At 53.7% G+C, this 17,500-nt stretch overlaps 4 protein-coding genes across 8 annotated transcripts in view; 3 read left to right on the plus strand and 1 right to left on the minus strand.

Annotated features, from left to right (window-relative positions):
• The first annotated feature begins 1,611 nt into the window (after positions 1-1,611).
• Positions 1,612-3,754, plus strand: LOC114772450 (stonustoxin subunit beta-like). Its single transcript, XM_028965332.1, has 2 exons — positions 1,612-1,688; positions 3,235-3,754. Exons 1-2 carry the CDS (start codon positions 1,612-1,614, stop codon positions 3,752-3,754), a joined length of 597 nt encoding a protein of 198 aa, XP_028821165.1.
• A 681-nt stretch (positions 3,755-4,435) lies between these two features.
• On the minus strand, positions 4,436-6,750 carry rmi1 (RMI1, RecQ mediated genome instability 1, homolog (S. cerevisiae)). Of its 2 annotated transcripts, none has more exons than XM_028965346.1 (3): positions 6,419-6,750; positions 5,219-5,813; positions 4,436-5,153 (listed from the first exon to the last, which is right to left on the minus strand). In XM_028965346.1, the coding sequence occupies exons 1-3, from the start codon at positions 6,427-6,429 to the stop codon at positions 4,506-4,508; spliced, it is 1,254 nt and encodes a 417-aa protein (XP_028821179.1). In that variant the 5' UTR covers positions 6,430-6,750; the 3' UTR covers positions 4,436-4,505. The 2 variants fall into 2 exon arrangements, with proteins under 2 accessions (XP_028821179.1, XP_028821180.1); XM_028965347.1 differs by lacking the exon at positions 6,419-6,750 and adding an exon at positions 5,888-5,972.
• On the plus strand, positions 6,100-11,651 carry hnrnpk (heterogeneous nuclear ribonucleoprotein K). Its single transcript, XM_028965345.1, is given in 17 exon segments — positions 6,100-6,161; positions 6,724-6,856; positions 7,446-7,546; positions 7,633-7,689; positions 7,787-7,830; positions 7,904-7,976; positions 8,386-8,499; positions 8,578-8,706; positions 8,774-8,911; positions 8,913-9,097; positions 9,176-9,229; positions 10,111-10,159; positions 10,250-10,265; positions 10,343-10,375; positions 10,496-10,563; positions 10,684-10,853; positions 10,944-11,651. Coding segments are annotated over 16 exon segments (1,332 nt in total). The 5' UTR covers positions 6,100-6,161; positions 6,724-6,786; the 3' UTR covers positions 10,975-11,651.
• Positions 11,652-12,043: 392 nt separating this feature from the next.
• The window catches only part of qng1 (Q-nucleotide N-glycosylase 1), a 5,552-nt gene continuing 95 nt past the window's right edge, over positions 12,044-17,500 (plus strand). Inside the window, exons 1-5 of one of the 4 annotated variants that reach the window (XM_028965339.1) lie at positions 12,044-12,088; positions 14,787-15,140; positions 16,554-16,810; positions 16,888-17,083; positions 17,159-17,500. The exon at positions 17,159-17,500 is cut by the window's right edge and continues 95 nt beyond it. In XM_028965339.1, coding sequence (XP_028821172.1) covers positions 14,798-15,140; positions 16,554-16,810; positions 16,888-17,083; positions 17,159-17,388 — 1,026 coding nt within the window. In that variant the 5' untranslated portion in view covers positions 12,044-12,088; positions 14,787-14,797 and the 3' untranslated portion in view covers positions 17,389-17,500. The other 3 variants (XM_028965343.1, XM_028965340.1, XM_028965341.1) reach the window with 3 other exon arrangements.

Genomic DNA, 17,500 nt, shown 5'->3' on the forward strand with positions numbered 1-17,500 from the left:
CAGAAATGAGGCAGGTCTGCTCAACCCGGTAAGTATTTAACCGCTGCAAGAACATAACTGTCAGGATTACTTCACTCCTTTAAGAAGCAGCTGAAAACCCACCCAAGTATTTCAGACGAATCTAACACTAACACACATGCACACACACTCACAAAATAAAATTAAAAAAAAGTAAAAATAATAAAAATATTTTTGCCGGGTCCCCGGGCGCCGGACTCGGGACGCGCAGGACGAGGACAGAAGATTCCAGACCAGAGAAAAAAAAAATGAAGGCAAAAGTAAAGATAAGAATCAGCTCCCGACCAGAAGCAGCGGGTTCCGCGCCGACCGGGGACGCGGAGAGACGCGCGGCGTGGAGGAGCGCAGCGCGCAGTGTGGACGGTGGAGGAGAGGGAGGAAGAGGAGGGAGAGGAGGGAGGAAGAGGAGGACGTGCGCGCGTTTTATTGATCAGCGAGGAGACGTCCGAGAGAAGCGCGCGAACCGCATCATCGCTCACACACACACACACACACACACACACACGTCGAGACACACGGACAGTGACGTGCGTTTTGACGCACGAGGCGACGGGCTGAATTGCAGCGTGATCGTGATGAGCCACACACACACACACACATATACACACACCATCACACACATATAAGATAAGATAAGATAAGATCAACCTTTATTAGTCCCACAAGTGGGAAATTGCATTTGTTACAGCAGAAAGTGGATAGAAACAGAAGTAAATTGCAGCAACAAAAAAATCTGTAAATTTAAATATCTACAAATGTACAATTGAGATCTACACATGTGCAGTGGGTACACCAGTACAGTTGGTAATTACCGTGTGTGTGTTTGTCTGTGTGTGTGTCTGTGTGGTCAACTGTGAGGTCTGACAGCGGTTGGAAGAAAAGACCTTCTGAACCTCTCCTTCCCACATCGTGGGTGCAGCAGCCTGCAACTGAAGGAGCTTCTCAGTGCTGTCAGAGTGCTGTCATATACACACACACACCATCACACACCATCACATATACACAGACACACCATCACACACCATCACATATACACACACACACACCATCACATATAGTCAAGTCAAGTCAAAGTCAGCTTTATTGTCAATTCTGCCACATGTATACAGGACATACAGAGAATTGAAATTGTGTTACTCTCAGACCCATACAAGTAACATTAAATACAAACAGTAACATTAAATACAAAGGTATAAATAACATTTTAAAAACAAAATATACAAATAAGATATACACACACACACCATCACATACACAAACACCATCACACACCATGACATATACACACACACACCATCATACACCATCACATATACACACACACACACCATCACATACACACACACACCATTGCGGGTGGCTTTTATTTGGTGGCTTTGTTAGTGAATTCGCGCCAGACGAGGCCACTTTCCCTTCAGGGCTACGTATCGTGCTGGAGGACTCGATGGTAGTTAGTGGGGTTTGAACCTGGGACTCTGAACTCAAATTCCCACCAGTTTACTACCATTGTTTGTTGTTCCGGGGAGTTTCCTGCCATGGACCCCAAATTCCAGTATTTTGTTCCTCGAGCCACGTAGTGCTCGGTTTGGCCGTATGGCGCGGTGCTCCATCATGCTGGGAAAGGCCTCATTCTTCACCGGCCTGTTCTTGGATGGTTGGGTGAAGTTGCTGTCAGATGAGGTTTTGGTCCCGTTCTTTATTCACGGCTGTGTTCTTGTGTAAAATTGTGAGTGGGTCCACCCCCTTGGATGAGAAGCATTCCCACACCCACCTGCTCCTGCTCCCATAATTATTGATTACATCTGTGCTACGGGTGAGATTACATAGGCTGCTCACTTCCTTCTCTGTGGTCTTTTGCCTGGTGTCCTGTTATAATTTCCTAGACCTTCATTTATAAGTTTCGTTCTTCGTCTTGAAAGTTTACAATAAAATGTGATTTGCTTTACAGTTTGGTAATCGTGTCCTTTTTATGTTATTGCAGCGCTTCTTCCACACAGAGTTGTGATCAGTAATTATTCACTAAACTGTGATATTTTCTCAGTGTTGGTTATGTATTGAATGTGAGTTCTCATGGAGAAGCTCAGAGTGACACCTTGTGAAGAATAACTGAACTGCACTGATGATGAAGAAATGAGGCAGGAGATGCTGTCGCAGCATCTAATCTATCAGACGTTGTAATAAATCGGCAGGCAGTGAGAATAAAAGTTTGCTGTAGAGGAAAAACTTTATCCAGATCAGTTAATAACTCATGATGAACAAATATTACACAGGATTTTACATTTACGGCATTTATCAGACGCCCTTATCCAGAGCGACTTACAGTCAGTAGTTACAGGGACAGTCCCCCCCTGGAGACACTCAGGGTTAAGTGTCCTGCTCAGGGACACAATGGTAGGGATTTGAACCTGGGTTCTTCTGCTTCATAGATGAGTGTGTTACCCGCTAGGATACTACCACCCCCCATTTCATTACAGGTCACTACACATACGTTCACACTCCACACACAAAACCGCTCACTATCGACAAACATTTAATCCACTTTTGGGGCGGGGCAGTCTGCTGGTCCACTGCAGGGAGACACCCAACCCAGCAGGGGGCGCCGTGGCACAATGGTGTTGGCCTAGCGGAGGCGACGGTGGCCTAGTGGTTAAGGAAGCGGCCCCGTAATCAGAAGGTTGCCGGTTCGAATCCCGATCCGCCAAGATGCCACTGAGCAAAGCACCGTCCCCACACACTGCTCCCCGGGCGCCTGTCATGGTGCCCACTGCTCACTCAGGGTGATGGGATAAATACAGAGGACACATTTCACTGTGTGCACTGTGTGCTGTGCTGCTCTGTACCGCAAGTGACAATCACTTCACTTCACAAGGACTGTGTCTCTCTGCAGCGGTGAGCACCCATGTTTGCTACCCATCCTCATCACCCGGCCCTCTAATCCTTCTGCCAGCTGCCACGTGTTCATTGGAACCGACTTCAACCTCGTCCGTCAGATCCATCTGCCATTTTTTTGGTTTCCTGCCCTGAAAGTGACGTGATTTTCATTGTGAGACACAGCAGCACAGCACATGGTGACACGGTGGAATGTGTCCTCTGTATTTAACCATCAATGGGCACAGTGTGCCAGGGAGCAGTGTGTGGGGACCTTCATCAAGGGGAACAAATCTGTAAATCTTATTTTACTGAAATCTGATGATTTTAATAAAAAGTTCTACTCAGTGGAACATCTGTCCTGTTTTTACCTCCATCAGATTCCTGTCAGTTCACCCTGGATCCAAACACAGTAAATAAAAACCTCCATCTGTCTGAGGAGGACAGAAGAGTGACGTGGAGACCACAGGAACAGCCATATCCTGATCATCCAGAGAGATTTGATGTGTGTCAGGTTCTGTGTAGAGAAGGTGTGTCTGGACGCTGCTACTGGGAGGTGGAGTGGAGTGGTGACTGGGTTTCTATTTCAGCCTCATATAGAACCATCAGCAGGAAAGTGGGGAGTAAAGCGTGTTGGTTTGGATCTAATGATCAGTCCTGGAGTTTGGTCTGCTCTACATCCAGCCCCTCGTTCCTCCACACTCCATCTCCTCCAGACTCCATCTCCTCCAGAATAGGAGTGTATGTGGACCACAGTGCAGGAACTCTGTCCACGATGACCCTCCTGCACAGAGTCCAGACCACCTTCACCCAGCCCCTCCATCCTGGGTTCAGGCTTTATATCAAATCATCGCTGAAGCTTCTGTAACGAACAGAGAGTCAGAACAACTGAGGATTATAAGCCACACACACACACACACACACACATCCAGCAGGTGTCACCGTGTTACAGTTCAATCCAGTTCAGATCGTCTCTTGTTCTTTGTTGTTCCACTTAGACCCTCAATTCCACCAAATCTTCTCATCAGCCTGAATGTAAACGTCCATTTCGATTCCAAGTTCCTGCTGTTCAATAAAAGTTTCTGATGTCAACAAACAAAATGTTGGACTTTTACTGTCGTTCATGTCAAATCTGGACAGAGATGCTCCTCAGACTAGAGGAGGGAACGAAACGGGTTTGGACGTCACGTTCCGGCACAATTGTGTACAAAAGACCAGAGAGGATCACTCAACTCATTAAATATTCATAATGTGAAGTGACGGTCATTGTGATACACTGCAGCACAGCATGCGGTGCACACAGTGAATCGCGTCCTCTCTATTTAACCGTCACCCTCGGTGACAGTGTGCACCGTGACAGGCGCCCGGGGAGCAGCGTGTGGGGACGGGACCTTCATCAAGGGGACCTCAGTGGCATTCGAACCGGCAACCTTCTGATTACGGGGCCACTTCAAGGAATTTGGGAAGAAATGATAGATAATAAGTAACAATAGTCCAATTGTCTAAGATGACAACGTGACAATTACAGAGAATTAAGACAAACTGAAAGTGAACTTTATTAACTTTTTAACAGAAGAAAGACGAGATGAGGAGGTGAGGTCAGGTGAGGTCAGGTGAGGTCAGGGGAGGTCAGGTCCGCCGCGCCGCCCCTCTACACGTTCCTGCAGCGCGGCGCGGTCCGTCTCGGTCGGTGTGTCGGCGCTCAGGACGACGGCGCGCTCCCCCGCAGGGTCGAGGCGTACGGTGAAGATGCAGCACATGTCCACAAGGCGGCGCTGGCAGCGCTGCAGCCGGGACTCGGCCTCGGCGCGCCGCCGATCGTCCCGCCGCAGGAGCTTCCATTCACCGGCGGAGAGCCCCACCAGGCCCGTCAGGACGGCGTCGGACAGCTCCACCTCCAGGTAGCCGGTGCCGTCCGAGATGCAGGCGGCCACGCCCCACTGTCCCCCGCGGCTGCGCATGCTGCCCTGCAGCGTCACGATGAACGCCTGCAGGCGCACCTCCTGCGCTGCGGGGGGCGGCCAAGGACCGGCCTGCAAAGTGCACAGGTACGTGAAGGGGGCGGAGCCTCCTTCCTGGTGACGGGGCACTGCATCCTGGGAAATCTGCTGGGAGAGCGCATGGTCCAGCTCGTCCAGGGGAAAGTCGTCGTCGGGGAAGTCGTCGTCGTCAGGAGGCCCACCGGGGATGTGGGTGGGGCGGGGACCCTCGTCCTCTCCGGCACGCTCCGCCTCCGGCAGCCCCAGCGCCCTGCTCAGAAGCCGCACCTGCGCGCACAGCACGTAAACCAGCCAGATGCTCCACACCTTCGCGCATTCTACCGGTTCCTCACCTGCCGGTTCCTCTCCACCAGCGCCTCCACCTCCCCGCCCAGCAGCCGCACGTTCTCCGGGCCGAGGAGCAGCACGCCCAGCCTGCAGGCGATGGGGCCCTGCAGCAGCAGCTTGGTCCCCGGCGGCAGGTCCGGCCGAAGCGCCGGAACCGGCCGCAGCTCCAGCGCCTCGCAGCTGCGCACGCCGTCCGTCAGCTGCAGCATCAGCATCCTGGCGGGCCGGCGCGCCGCCTGCGTGGCCTGCGTGGCCTGCGTGGCGCCGCACACCTCCTGGTCCGAGCAGTCGTCCCCTCGACAGCGCTGCAGCTGCGAGTACGCGGGCTGGCTCACGTCCAGCAGCGAGTCCACCTGCACGCACGCGCAGCCCCTGAGGGCCGAGGGCCCGGGCCCCGCCAGGTCCTCCGGGAGGGCCGCCTGCCCCAGGGCCCGCAGGTCCGTCAGCAGCCACTGCTCCAGAACCTGCTGCTGCAGCTGCTCCGGGTCCAGGACCCGGTCACCGCTCTCCTGCACCACCCAGCCCACGCAGGCCTCCAGCCAGGCGTCCGGAACCAGAACCTGCCAGCGGGAGCGCAGCCAGGAGCCCACGGCCTCCATCCTGCAGGACGTGCATGGACCTCTGTCACTATTTCAGCACAGTTACTACACATTCCACATCATGTCTCCACCAACCTCAGTTCCGGCGATTATCAAATTCAAATGTTCATCAAACAAAAAACGCACAAGGACGCGAGAATAAAAGTTTTCAGGAAAAAAATCAACCAAGCGGCGTAGCCCATCACGTAGCCAGACGGACAGGCGTCTTGTCCAATCAGCTGAGAGGAGCCGCGGCTGCTGACCAATCAGCGGCCCGCCGTGTGACGTGGCGCGCTCCCATTGGTAAAGGCTGCGGAACGCGGCGCCGTCCGCGTAGTTCGGTTGACCGGAGTCGCGAGTTCCTGGCTGGGTATGTAGCAGCTAGCTTCGGGCTGATGTCTGGTGAAACGCGACGACTTCGCGCCTTTCGGCCCTTTTCTGTGTACGGCGTGTTAAAACGTACTCACCGCAGGTCGGGGCCAGGACCCGGCCACCAGTCGCGACGACACGCACGACGGACACCTACGTGCCGTTCGTGTCTGTCTACTCCACAGCTAGCATGCTAGCTCCCGAGCGTCTTTTACACAATACTCGCTTTTATTTAAAAAAGAAAGACAGAAAACGAACCGGACGGACATTATTTCCGCCTCGTCCCCGGAGCAGGTCTGCCCTCCGCGGGCCGCCGGGCTGCTGTCGCCGTGCGCCGCGCCGCGCTTCTCGTTGTTTCGGTGAACAGGCTAATCGGCTAACGCTAGCCGCGCCGCCGCTCGGGTTCAGTCGTTTCTTCCCCGTTTCGTCGTCGCTCCTGCGGCTCCAGTAAAACTCTGCTCGAGTTGGACCTTTGAGCGGCGCACACGGCCTCTTGTAAACGAAACATCCACCTTTTCTCTGCAGAGGGTGTTCACTGGTCGTTCTGTTGTTTGACCCCGCAGGTTGTCGTGTGTATTTGGCCACGTTGACCTGTGTGTAGCTGCACTGACCTGACTGACCTGCTAATGAGAGAGATGGAGGCTGAAAACGAGCAGCAGGAGGCACAGACCAACTACAGCAGCTCAGAGAGCAATGGTGATATATACATACATAAATACACATTTACATTTCCAGCTTTTACCAGACGCCCTTATCCAGAGCGACTTACTAGGTTGAAGTTTATTGTCATATGTACAAAAAATTCTTACTTGAAAACCTCTCCCACGTAGACAGATCATAGAACATGATACATAGAAGACATAGAAGGCAAAGTGCAGCAGCAATAAATAATAAGTCACTTACAATCAGTAGTTACAGGGACAGTCCCCCCCTGGAGACACTCAGGGTTAAGTGTCTTGCTCAGGGACACAATGGTAGTAAGTGAGATTTGAACCTGGGTCTTCTGGTTCACAGGCGAGTGTGTAACCCACTAGGCTACTAGCACCCTATACGGCCTCTATACACCCTATACACACATCTACATACACACACACACGTATACTTACTGCATATATACATACACAGAGAGGTTTGGCTTTCAGATGAAGTGCTTTATAACCCCTGGTTAGATGAGGTGAAACACTGGTTGACCAGCTCTGACTCTGTTTTGGAACGTAACGAGTGATGCAGACGGAGAGGTTTAGAAACGGACTGTAAGGAGGATGAGAAATGTCTCTCCCTGCAGGAAAGCGCCCAGCAGAAGATGCTGATGAGCACCAGACGTTCAAACGCTCCAGGAACTCCAGCGACGATATGGTGGAGCTCAGAATATTACTACAGAGCAAGGTGAGACGTCCCCATGGACATAAGAACTGTGTTGAGAGTTGAGCCCTGGTGGACGGTGACAGCGTCTCCTCTGTGTGCTTTTTAAGAACGCGGGCGCGGTCATTGGGAAGGGAGGCAGAAACATCAAGGCTCTGCGTTCAGACGTGAGTATTTCAACACCGACTCGTTCCATTCCATTTCTTACTCGGCACAAGTCCTGAGATGGGCTGGACATCACCTTGTCTTTCCCCTCTTGTGCAGTACAACGCGAGCGTGTCCGTCCCGGACAGCAGTGGTCCTGAGCGGTAGGTCTCTCTCTCTCTCCGCTCTGCTCCTGCGCAACGTCCCCGTCACTGACGTGCCCCTCTCTGTCTCCAGCATTCTGAGTATCAGTGCCGATGTCCCCACGGTGGGCGAGATCCTGCTGAAGATCATCCCCACCCTGGAGGAGGTGAGACATCTAGATTCTAGATCTGATGCTGCAGCATGGTTGTGTCTGGTGGGAGAGACCACAAAGTCCCTGGTTCAAACCCCACTTACGACCATTGTGTCCCAGTAAAGACACTTAACCCTGAGTGTCTCCAGGGGGACTGTCCTAGTCACTGAATGGCAGTAGCAAGTTAAACATTATTATTAGTGTCATGGCTTTGCTTACATTTTACATTTCCAGCATTTACCAGACGCCCTTATCCAGAGCGACTTAGTCAGTAGTGACAGGGACAGTCCCCCCTGGAGACACTCAGGGTTAAGTGTCCTGCTCAGGGACACAATGGTAGTAAGTGGGGTTTAAACCCGGGTCTTCTGGTTACCCGCTGGTTAGTATGTAACTACTGACCTGTGGTTATCGGCTCTGCCATCAGTACCAGCACCACAAGGGCGTGGACTTTGACTGCGAGCTGCGGCTGCTCATCCACCAGAGCCTGGCAGGCAGCATCATTGGTGTGAAGGGAGCCAAGATCAAGGAGCTAAGAGAGGTGAGCCTTGCGCCTGGAGCTCCTGGAACCCTGCAGGTGAGCTGCGCCTAATGTCCCTCCGTCCCCCTCTGTGTGTAGAACACGCAGACCACCATAAAGCTGTTCCAGGAGTGCTGTCCTCAGTCCAGCGACCGGGTGGTCCTGGTGGGCGGGAAGGCCGAGCGTGTGGTGGAGTGCATCAGAACCATGCTGGAGCTGATATCTGAGGTAGGTCCTGCGTGACCCGTCTCCACCGGGACGCCCGCCGTGTTAAACTGTCGCTCCGTCACCGCAGACTCCCATCAAGGGCCGGGCGCAGCCCTACGACCCCAACTTCTACGACGAGACGTACGACTACGGCGGCTTCAGCACGGCCTTCGAGGAGCGGGGCAGCGGGCGACGCCCCATGGGCGGCGGCTTCCCGTCGCGGGGAGGACGGGGAGGGCGGCGGCTTCGAGCGCATGCCCCCTCCCCGCGGCAGCCACTCCATGCACCACTCTCGCCGAGACTACGACGACATGAGTCCACGCCGAGGGCCGCCGCCCATGCCCCCCGGGCGAGGTGGGCGTGGCGGACGGGGCCGCAATCCACCCATGCCTCCCCCCCACCACAGGAGAGGGTAAGAGGCTCCGCCCCTCTGCGTCTACTGGAGGTTCTCCACGTTTCCTGTCTGAGATGGGCGTGTCTGTGCTTTCAGAGATGACCAGTATCCCTACGACTCTCACCGTGGAAACCATGACGACAGACACAAGTAAGTCCCTCCCATCGGGACTGGGTGTGAACCTTCACTGGTCTCGCGTCGATAATCGTGATCCAATCGTGTCACGTACGTTTTCAAACTCGCTCTCGTACGCCAGTCGGGACTCATCTGTTAGTGGTCCCCGGTCCCAGCTCCTGCCGTCCCTGTGATATTTCATTCCGTTTTACGTAAAAGCAGGAACGTTTCGGTACGTGTAACCTGCCCGTTACAACCTGAAGCCACAAGCGCCTGGTTCAGATGTCCGTGGCGTCAGGCGAGTACACGCTGCCCTCCGGGCGCCTGTCATGGTGCCCACTGCTCACCAAGGTGACGGTTAAATACAGAGGACACGTTTCACCGACGATCACGTCACTTTCGCTTCTGCTCATTGGAGAAAATCTAAAGCCGCTTTCATGGGGCTCCGGGCAAAAAAAAAAAAAAAAGTCAGTGTTTTACTAAATGGGGCTGGTAGTAGCCTAGCGGGTAACACGCTCGCCTGTGAACCAGAAGACCCGGGTTCAAATCCCACTTACTACCATCGTGTCCCTGAGCAAGACGCTTAACCCTGAGTGTCTCCAGGGGAGGACTGTCCCTGTCACTACTGACTGTAAGTCAGAGCGTCTGATAAATGCTGTAAATGTTATGTTGTAGATCTGTGGACGCTCACTACCGGTACTACTTTTTAACTAGAAATTTTATACCGCCGCATGAAAATGGCTGAGCCACGTCGTCATGGTGTAATCGATTATGTTCTGCGCTGCGTCGATGCAACATAATCGATTATACGATTAATTTCAACACCCCTAGTCTGGCTTCACCCGTCTTCCCGCCACCATAACCAGACCACACCCAGAGACTGGCTGACCCCGCCCTCCTTTCTTTTCTGGTTTTAGTCGTAATGACAGACGAGGAAGACCCAGCGATCGCTATGGTGACAGCATGGTGAGTAGCAGGCTGGCACGGTCACATACGGGTGGAGGGGATCATGGGGTCTCAGTTCTAAAAGGTTTACTTCTGTCTTCTGTCCTACAGAGTGACCGAGGATATGGTGAGTGGCTCCTCACTGTGGCGGTGGTGAGTAGTTATTCTCCATCTTTATTCTCCATCTTCTTTTCCTGAGTGCAGATAACGACTCATCTTGGGACCACTACCAGTCTGGTGAGCTCTCACATACACACCCTCACACACACACACACACACACACCCTCACTTACACACACACACACACACACACACACACAGGCCTGCAGTTAATATGCTCTGGCGTTGTTCTGTCAGGTGGACGTGGGTCCTACAGTGATGTGGGGGGACCGGTCATTACCACGCAAGTGACGATCCCAAAAGATGTGAGTTGGAGCTGCATGTGGCTCCGTATCCGGGTTTTATACTTTTTACTTTACACGTTTGCGTAAATGTGAATCTGTCCCGTCCCGCGTTTTCTGAATGAGTTATTTCCCCGTCCACAGCTGGCCGGCTCCATCATCGGTAAAGGGGGTCAGCGCATAAAGCAGATTCGCCATGAGTCGGGGGCGGCCATTAAAATAGACGAGCCACTGCAGGGCTCTGAAGATCGCATCATCACCATCACTGGCACACAGGAGCAGATCCAGAACGCACAGTACCTTCTTCAGAACAGGCCGGTCTTTATTTTTACACACACACACACACACACACTCTCACGTTTATCAACTGTGCTAACCCCGCCTCCTTCCTTCTGCCCCTGCAGCGCGCTGCACCTGCTTGGTCACCAGGACTAGCCCCGCCCACTCAGGACTCCCCTGGCATTTCTCTCTCTTCTCTTGATTTTGGACAGTTCTCCAGTCTTTCTCCCCCAGCTTCCCACTGTGTGAGTGTGAAGTAGTACTTTGGTGGGTTGTAAATCCAGGAGGCGTGTTCACATCACCACTTCAATTTTTTTTTTTCTTTCTTTTTGTTGCTTTTTAAACCTTTAATGGGCCAATTTTACATTTGCTTCAGACAGACACAGCTGTATTCATGTTCCATTTTACTTGTCCATGCGAGTAGAATGTTTTTATTGGATTTGTGATGGAAGAGGTGTGTGTGAGTGGGTGTGTCTTTAACCCTGTTCTGTATTTGAAGTCTCCATCATGCAGTACCGAGTGCAAAATATATATTTTTGGGTTTTTGTTGAATGAAGATTCTGTAAATATCTCATGATTTATTTCTATTGTAAAGTCTGAAGACGTGGTTATTTCAAAGTGATCACTCCTTATGTTCACCCCGCCCGCCGTTTATTGGTGAAATTCTCTCTACCTCTGGACTCCCACCCCGCCCTACTTGGATCACACATTATTATTATTATTATTGTTTTATACTTTTTGGATTCCTGACATTCCCTCCATTTCCCTAACACGGTTGTGATATTTGCTGTTAGTCTGAAAATAAAGGCAATGCCACTTTTTACAAATGTGAACTATGCTGCTTGGATTTTACAAGTGGGGTATAGAGTCAATTTTTTTCATGGAAAATGTACATTTAAAATTCATGTTGTCTACTATTGAAATGTATTAATTTCTTCGGCTCCCGGACGCGGACTTGCGCATGCGCGGTGACAACACTAATGTTCGCCACAAGCGCGCATATATGAGCCAGAGACACTTACGACGTGCTTTCATGTTTCCAACAATGAAATTAATCAGGACTCAAACCATGAAAACAATCATTTTATTCACTCTGTTGTAGGTTTTACTTACGTAAATCAGACGATAAGAAAGTTACAAGTTAGTGTTAAGTATTCTGAATGGTCACGTGTCTGCGCATGCGCAGTAGCAGCACGCAGACTCGCCGTGAGGCTCCGCCCCCAGCGAGCCGACGGGACGGACCACGTGTTTCGCGCAGCTCGTACGTGTGGTAGGTTTCCGGTGTTAAAACTCTTCTCTTCTGAGAAAGATGACGTTTATCTGCAGGTGGTCGGATCGTGTGAACGTCGCCAGTATTTATGTCCGTGGAATGGGGGTGACGGCTAATGGGTGGATTTTCACAAGTGTGGACGTGCATGATGGACAATTCCCCGTCTTTCCATTCCGAACGTCTGCTTTCTAGCAAAATACACAACTCGCTGTCAACGTTACTGAGGTCTTGGCCTTGTCAGGAAGTTGAGGTTGAAGTTTACTGCCATGTGTACAAAGTACAGCGCACAGTGAACCCCTCACGCAGACAGAACATACGGCATGATACACAGAGGACATGGAGGACAAAGTGGTTCAGCCGCAATAAATAAGACGCAGAATGCTACGTTGCATAATGTGAAGTAAGTTGCATGTAGTAAAGTGTACGGTGACAGTGGCGTATACGTTGTTTTGTGTTCCAGTATTACACAGTTCCTGTGTGTTGAACAGCCTGATGGCACTGGGGTAGAAGCTGTCCCTGAATCGTCCCGAGTCTCTGGCCTGATGGCACCGGGGTAGAAGCTGTCCCTGAATCGTCCCGAGTCTCTGGCCTGATGGCACCGGGGTAGAATCGTCCCGAGTCTCTGGCCCGATGGCACCGGGGTAGAAGCTGTCCCTGAATCGTCCCGAGTCTCTGGCCTGATGGCACCGGGGTAGAAGCTGTCCCTGAATCGTCCCGAGTCTCTGGCCTGATGGCACCGGGGTAGAAGCTGTCCCTGAATCGTCCCGAGTCTCTGGCCTGATGGCACCGGGGTAGAAGCTGTCCCTGAATCGTCCCGAGTCTCTGGCCTGATGGCACCGGGGTAGAAGCTGTCCCTGAATCGTCCCGAGTCTCTGGCCTGATGGCACCGGGGTAGAATCGTCCCGAGTCTCTGGCCCGATGGCACCGGGGTAGAAGCTGTCCTTAATTGTCCCGAGTCTCTGGAACGATGGCACCGGGGTAGAAGCTGTCCTGAATCGTCCCGAGTCTCTGGAACGATGGCACCGGGGTAGAAGCTGTCCCTGAATCGTCCCGAGTCTCTGGCCTGATGGCACTGGGGTCGAAGCTGTCCCTGAATCGTCCCCGAGTCTCTGGCCTGATGGCACTGGGGTAGAAGCTGTCCCTGAATTGTCCCGAGTCTCTGGCCTGATGGCACCGGGGTAGAATCGTCCCGAGTCTCTGGCCTGATGGCACCGGGGTAGAAGCTGTCCTGAATCGTCCCAAGTCTCTGGAACGATGGCACCGGGGTAGAAGCTGTCCCTGAATCGTCCCGAGTCTCTGGCCTGATGGCACCGGGGTAGAAGCTGTCCCTGAATCGTCCCGAGTCTCTGGCCTGATGGCACCGGGGTAGAAGCTGTCCTGAATCGTCCCGAGTCTCTGGCCTGATGGCACCGGGGTAGAAGCTGTCCTTAATTGTCCCGAGTCTCTGGCCTGATGGCACTGGGGTAGAAGCTGTCCCTGAATTGTCCCGAGTCTCTGGCCTGATGGCACCGGGGTAGAAGCTGTCCTTAATTGTCCCGAGTCTCTGGCCTGATGGCACTGGGGTAGAAGCTGTCCCTGAATTGTCCCGAGTCTCTGGCCTGATGGCACTGGGGTAGAAGCTGTCCCTGAATTGTCCCGAGTCTCTGGCCTGATGGCACCGGGGTAGAAGCTGTCCCTGAATCGTCCCGAGTCTCTGGCCTGATGGCACTGGGGTCGAAGCTGTCCCTGAATCGTCCCGAGTCTCTGGCCTGATGGCACTGGGGTAGAAGCTGTCCCTGAATTGTCCCGAGTCTCTGGCCTGATGGCACCGGGGTAGAATCGTCCCGAGTCTCTGGCCTGATGGCACCGGGGTAGAAGCTGTCCTGAATCGTCCCGAGTCTCTGGAACGATGGCACCGGGGTAGAAGCTGTCCCTGAATCGTCCCGAGTCTCTGGCCTGATGGCAACCGGGGTAGAAAGCTGTCCCTGAATCGTCCCGAGTCTCTGGCCTGATGGCACCGGGGTAGAAGCTGTCCTTAATGTCCCGAGTCTCTGGCCTGATGGCACTGGGGTAGAAGCTGTCCCTGAATTGTCCCGAGTCTCTGGCCTGATGGCACCGGGGTAGAAGCTGTCCTTAATTGTCCCGAGTCTCTGGCCTGATGGCACTGGGGTAGAAGCTGTCCCTGAATTGTCCCGAGTCTCTGGCCTGATGGCACTGGGGTAGAAGCTGTCCCTGAATTGTCCCGAGTCTCTGGCCTGATGGCACCGGGGTAGAAGCTGTCCTTAATTGTCCCGAGTCTCTGGCCTGATGGCACTGGGGTAGAAGCTGTCCCTGAATTGTCCTGAGTCTCTGGCCTGATGGCACTGGGGTAGAAGCTGTCCCTGAATTGTCCCGAGTCTCTGGCCTGATGGCACCGGGGTAGAAGCTGTCCTTAATGTCCCGAGTCTCTGGCCTGATGGCACTGGGGTAGAAGCTGTCCCTGAATTGTCCCGAGTCTCTGGCCTGATGGCACTGGGGTAGAAGCTGTCCCTGAATTGTCCCGAGTCTCTGGCCTGATGGCACCGGGGTAGAAGCTGTCCTGAGACAGCGCATCTTGTAAGGGACAGAGAACAGAGAATCACTGAAAACTGAGACTAAAAGCTGAAAAGCTATAAATAGAATAATTTAAATCCACCAGAAAGCTCCTCCCACGTCACCACGGCTTTGTTTTGCTCAGCAGAACCTCCGGTCATGGACGAGGACGCGCCTTTGTCCCCACGTGAGTCGGGCTGTTTCGTGGCAGAGCGGAGCCGGGACGTCCACGTGGACGAGGGCGGCGTGAGGAACGTCGCCGAGATGCTGTACGGCCTGAGGGACAGCGGCGTGTTTGCGCCGGGCGGCTGGAAGCAGATGAACCCCCTGGCCCCGCCCCCCACCAGCGACGCGGCCATCAACTGGGTGTTCGTGGTGGACACCATGAACTTCTCCTTCTGGCCCGACCGGGAGGACCAGCAGTGTGAAGTGACCTGTCGCGGGGACACCTACCGCGGATACATGTCACTGTGTGCCGCCGTCACCAGAGCGATGGATGAAGGTCATAAAGAACGAAAGAACAGCGAGTTCTCCAGATAGTTCTACCAGACAACCACTTACAGTCAGTAGTGACAGGGACAGTCCCCCTGGGGACGCGATGGTAGGACGTGGGGTTTGAACCTGGGTCTTCTGGTTCATAGTATGTAGTTACAGGGACAGTCCCCCTGGAGACACTCAGGGTTAAGTGTCCTGCTCAGGGACACGATGGTTGTAAGTGGGGTTTGAACCTGGGTCTTCTGGTTCATAATAAGTAGATACAGGGACAGTCCCCCCCTGGAGACACTCAGGGTTAAGTGTCCTGCTCAGGGACACGATGGTTGTAAGTGGGGTTTGAACCTGGGTCTTCTGGTTCATAGTAAGTAGTTACAGGGACAGTCCCCCCCTGGAGACACTCAGGGTTAAGTGTCCTGCTCAGGGACACGATGGTTGTAAGTGGGGTTTGAACCTGGGTCTTCTGGTTCATAATAAGTAGATACAGGGACAGTCCCCCCCTGGAGACACTCAGGGTTAAGTGTCCTGCTCAGGGACACGATGGTTGTAAGTGGGGTTTGAACCTGGGTCTTCTGGTTCATAATAAGTAGATACAGGGACAGTCCCCCCCTGGAGACACTCAGGGTTAAGTGTCCTGCTCAGGGACACGATGGTTGTAAGTGGGGTTTGAACCTGGGTCTTCTGGTTCATAGTAAGTAGTTACAGGGACAGTCCCCCCCTGGAGACACTCAGGGTTAAGTGTCCTGCTCAGGGACACGATGGTTGTAAGTGGGGTTTGAACCTGGGTCTTCTGGTTCATAATAAGTAGATACAGGGACAGTCCCCCCCTGGAGACACTCAGGGTTAAGTGTCCTGCTCAGGGACACGATGGTTGTAAGTGGGGTTTGAACCTGGGTCTTCTGGTTCATAGTAAGTAGTTACAGGGACAGTCCCCCCCTGGAGACACTCAGGGTTAAGTGTCCTGCTCAGGGACACCATGGTAGTAAGTGGGGTTTGAACCTGGGTCTTCTGGTTCATAGTCAGTAGATACAGGGATAGTCCCCCCCTGGAGACACTCAGGGTTAAGTGTCCTGCTCAGGGACACCATGGTAGTAAGTGGGGTTTGAACCTGGGTCTTCTGGTTCATAATAAGTAGATACAGGGACAGTCCCCCCCTGGAGACACTCCGGGTTAAGCGTCCTGCTCAGGGACACCATGGTAGTAAGTGGGGTTTGAACCTGGGTCTTCTGGTTCATAATAAGTAGATACAGGGACAGTCCCCCCCTGGAGACACTCAGGGTTAAGTGTCCTGCTCAGGGACACGATGGTTGTAAGTGGGGTTTGAACCTGGGACTTCTGGTTCGTGGGCGAGTGTGTAACCTGCCATATTATTTATAGGACGAGCGAGGTGTCCCGTGGTCCTGACTGGCGTGTGTGTTTGTAGGGGTGCCCATAACCGACGCTGCGTACTTCTCTCAGATGAGCGTGGAGGACCTCGGGACGGTCCTGCGCTCGGACAACGCCACGCCCATGCCCATGCTGCCAGAGCGCCACGCCGCGCTGACCGAGGCCGGCCGCGCGCTGCTCAAACACGGCGGCTCCGTCCGCCACTTCCTGAGCGCGTGTGGACACGACGCTGCGGAGATGGTGCGGCACATCGTCCTCCACCTGCCGTCCTACCGGGACGAGGCCACCTTCCAGGTCAGAAGGTCTGAACGCCGGAGAAATCCACGCGTGATTAGCGTCTTTAACGGGAAAACGGCGCCGTGTGCCGACAGGGCCGGAAGATCTCATTCCACAAACGAGCTCAGATCCTGGTGGCGGATTTCTGGGGGATCATGGAAGCCAGAGGAGACGCCCACGTCCTGAACCTGGACCACCTCACCATGTTCGCCGACTACAGGGTCCCTCAGGCGCTCGTCCACTTGGGGGCGCTACGCTACTCCGATCAGCTGATGGAGGCTCTGAAGAAAGGTCAGTGGACCGTGTGTGTGTGTGTGTTTGGTGTGAGAACATGTCCACGGTTCCTTTCACGGTTCCTCACTTCAGGAGAGCTGCTGCGCTCGGGCGAGCGGAGGGAGGTGGAGATCCGCGGCTGCTCCATCCACTGCGTGGAGAAGATCAAGGCCGGCCTGCACCGGCTGGTGCGGGAGCGGGACGGGGCGGAGTGCCGCGTCAACTCGGCCCTCATCGACTTCTTCCTGTGGCCGTACGCCAAGCAGCACCAGCGGGACATGGAGGACGTCCCCGTCCACCACACCCGCTGCATCTTCTACTGACGCTGCTAGAGGGCGCCGCCGCTTCATTTTACCCCTCAGTGTTCCTGGCGCTCTACGTGAAGGAGACCACGTCTCCAGCAGGTGGAGCTTCTCATTCGCCCTGGTCTCAGGG

Source organism: Denticeps clupeoides, unplaced genomic scaffold (assembly GCF_900700375.1).
Source record: "Denticeps clupeoides unplaced genomic scaffold, fDenClu1.1, whole genome shotgun sequence".
NCBI classification, from domain to species: domain Eukaryota; kingdom Metazoa; phylum Chordata; class Actinopteri; order Clupeiformes; family Denticipitidae; genus Denticeps; species Denticeps clupeoides.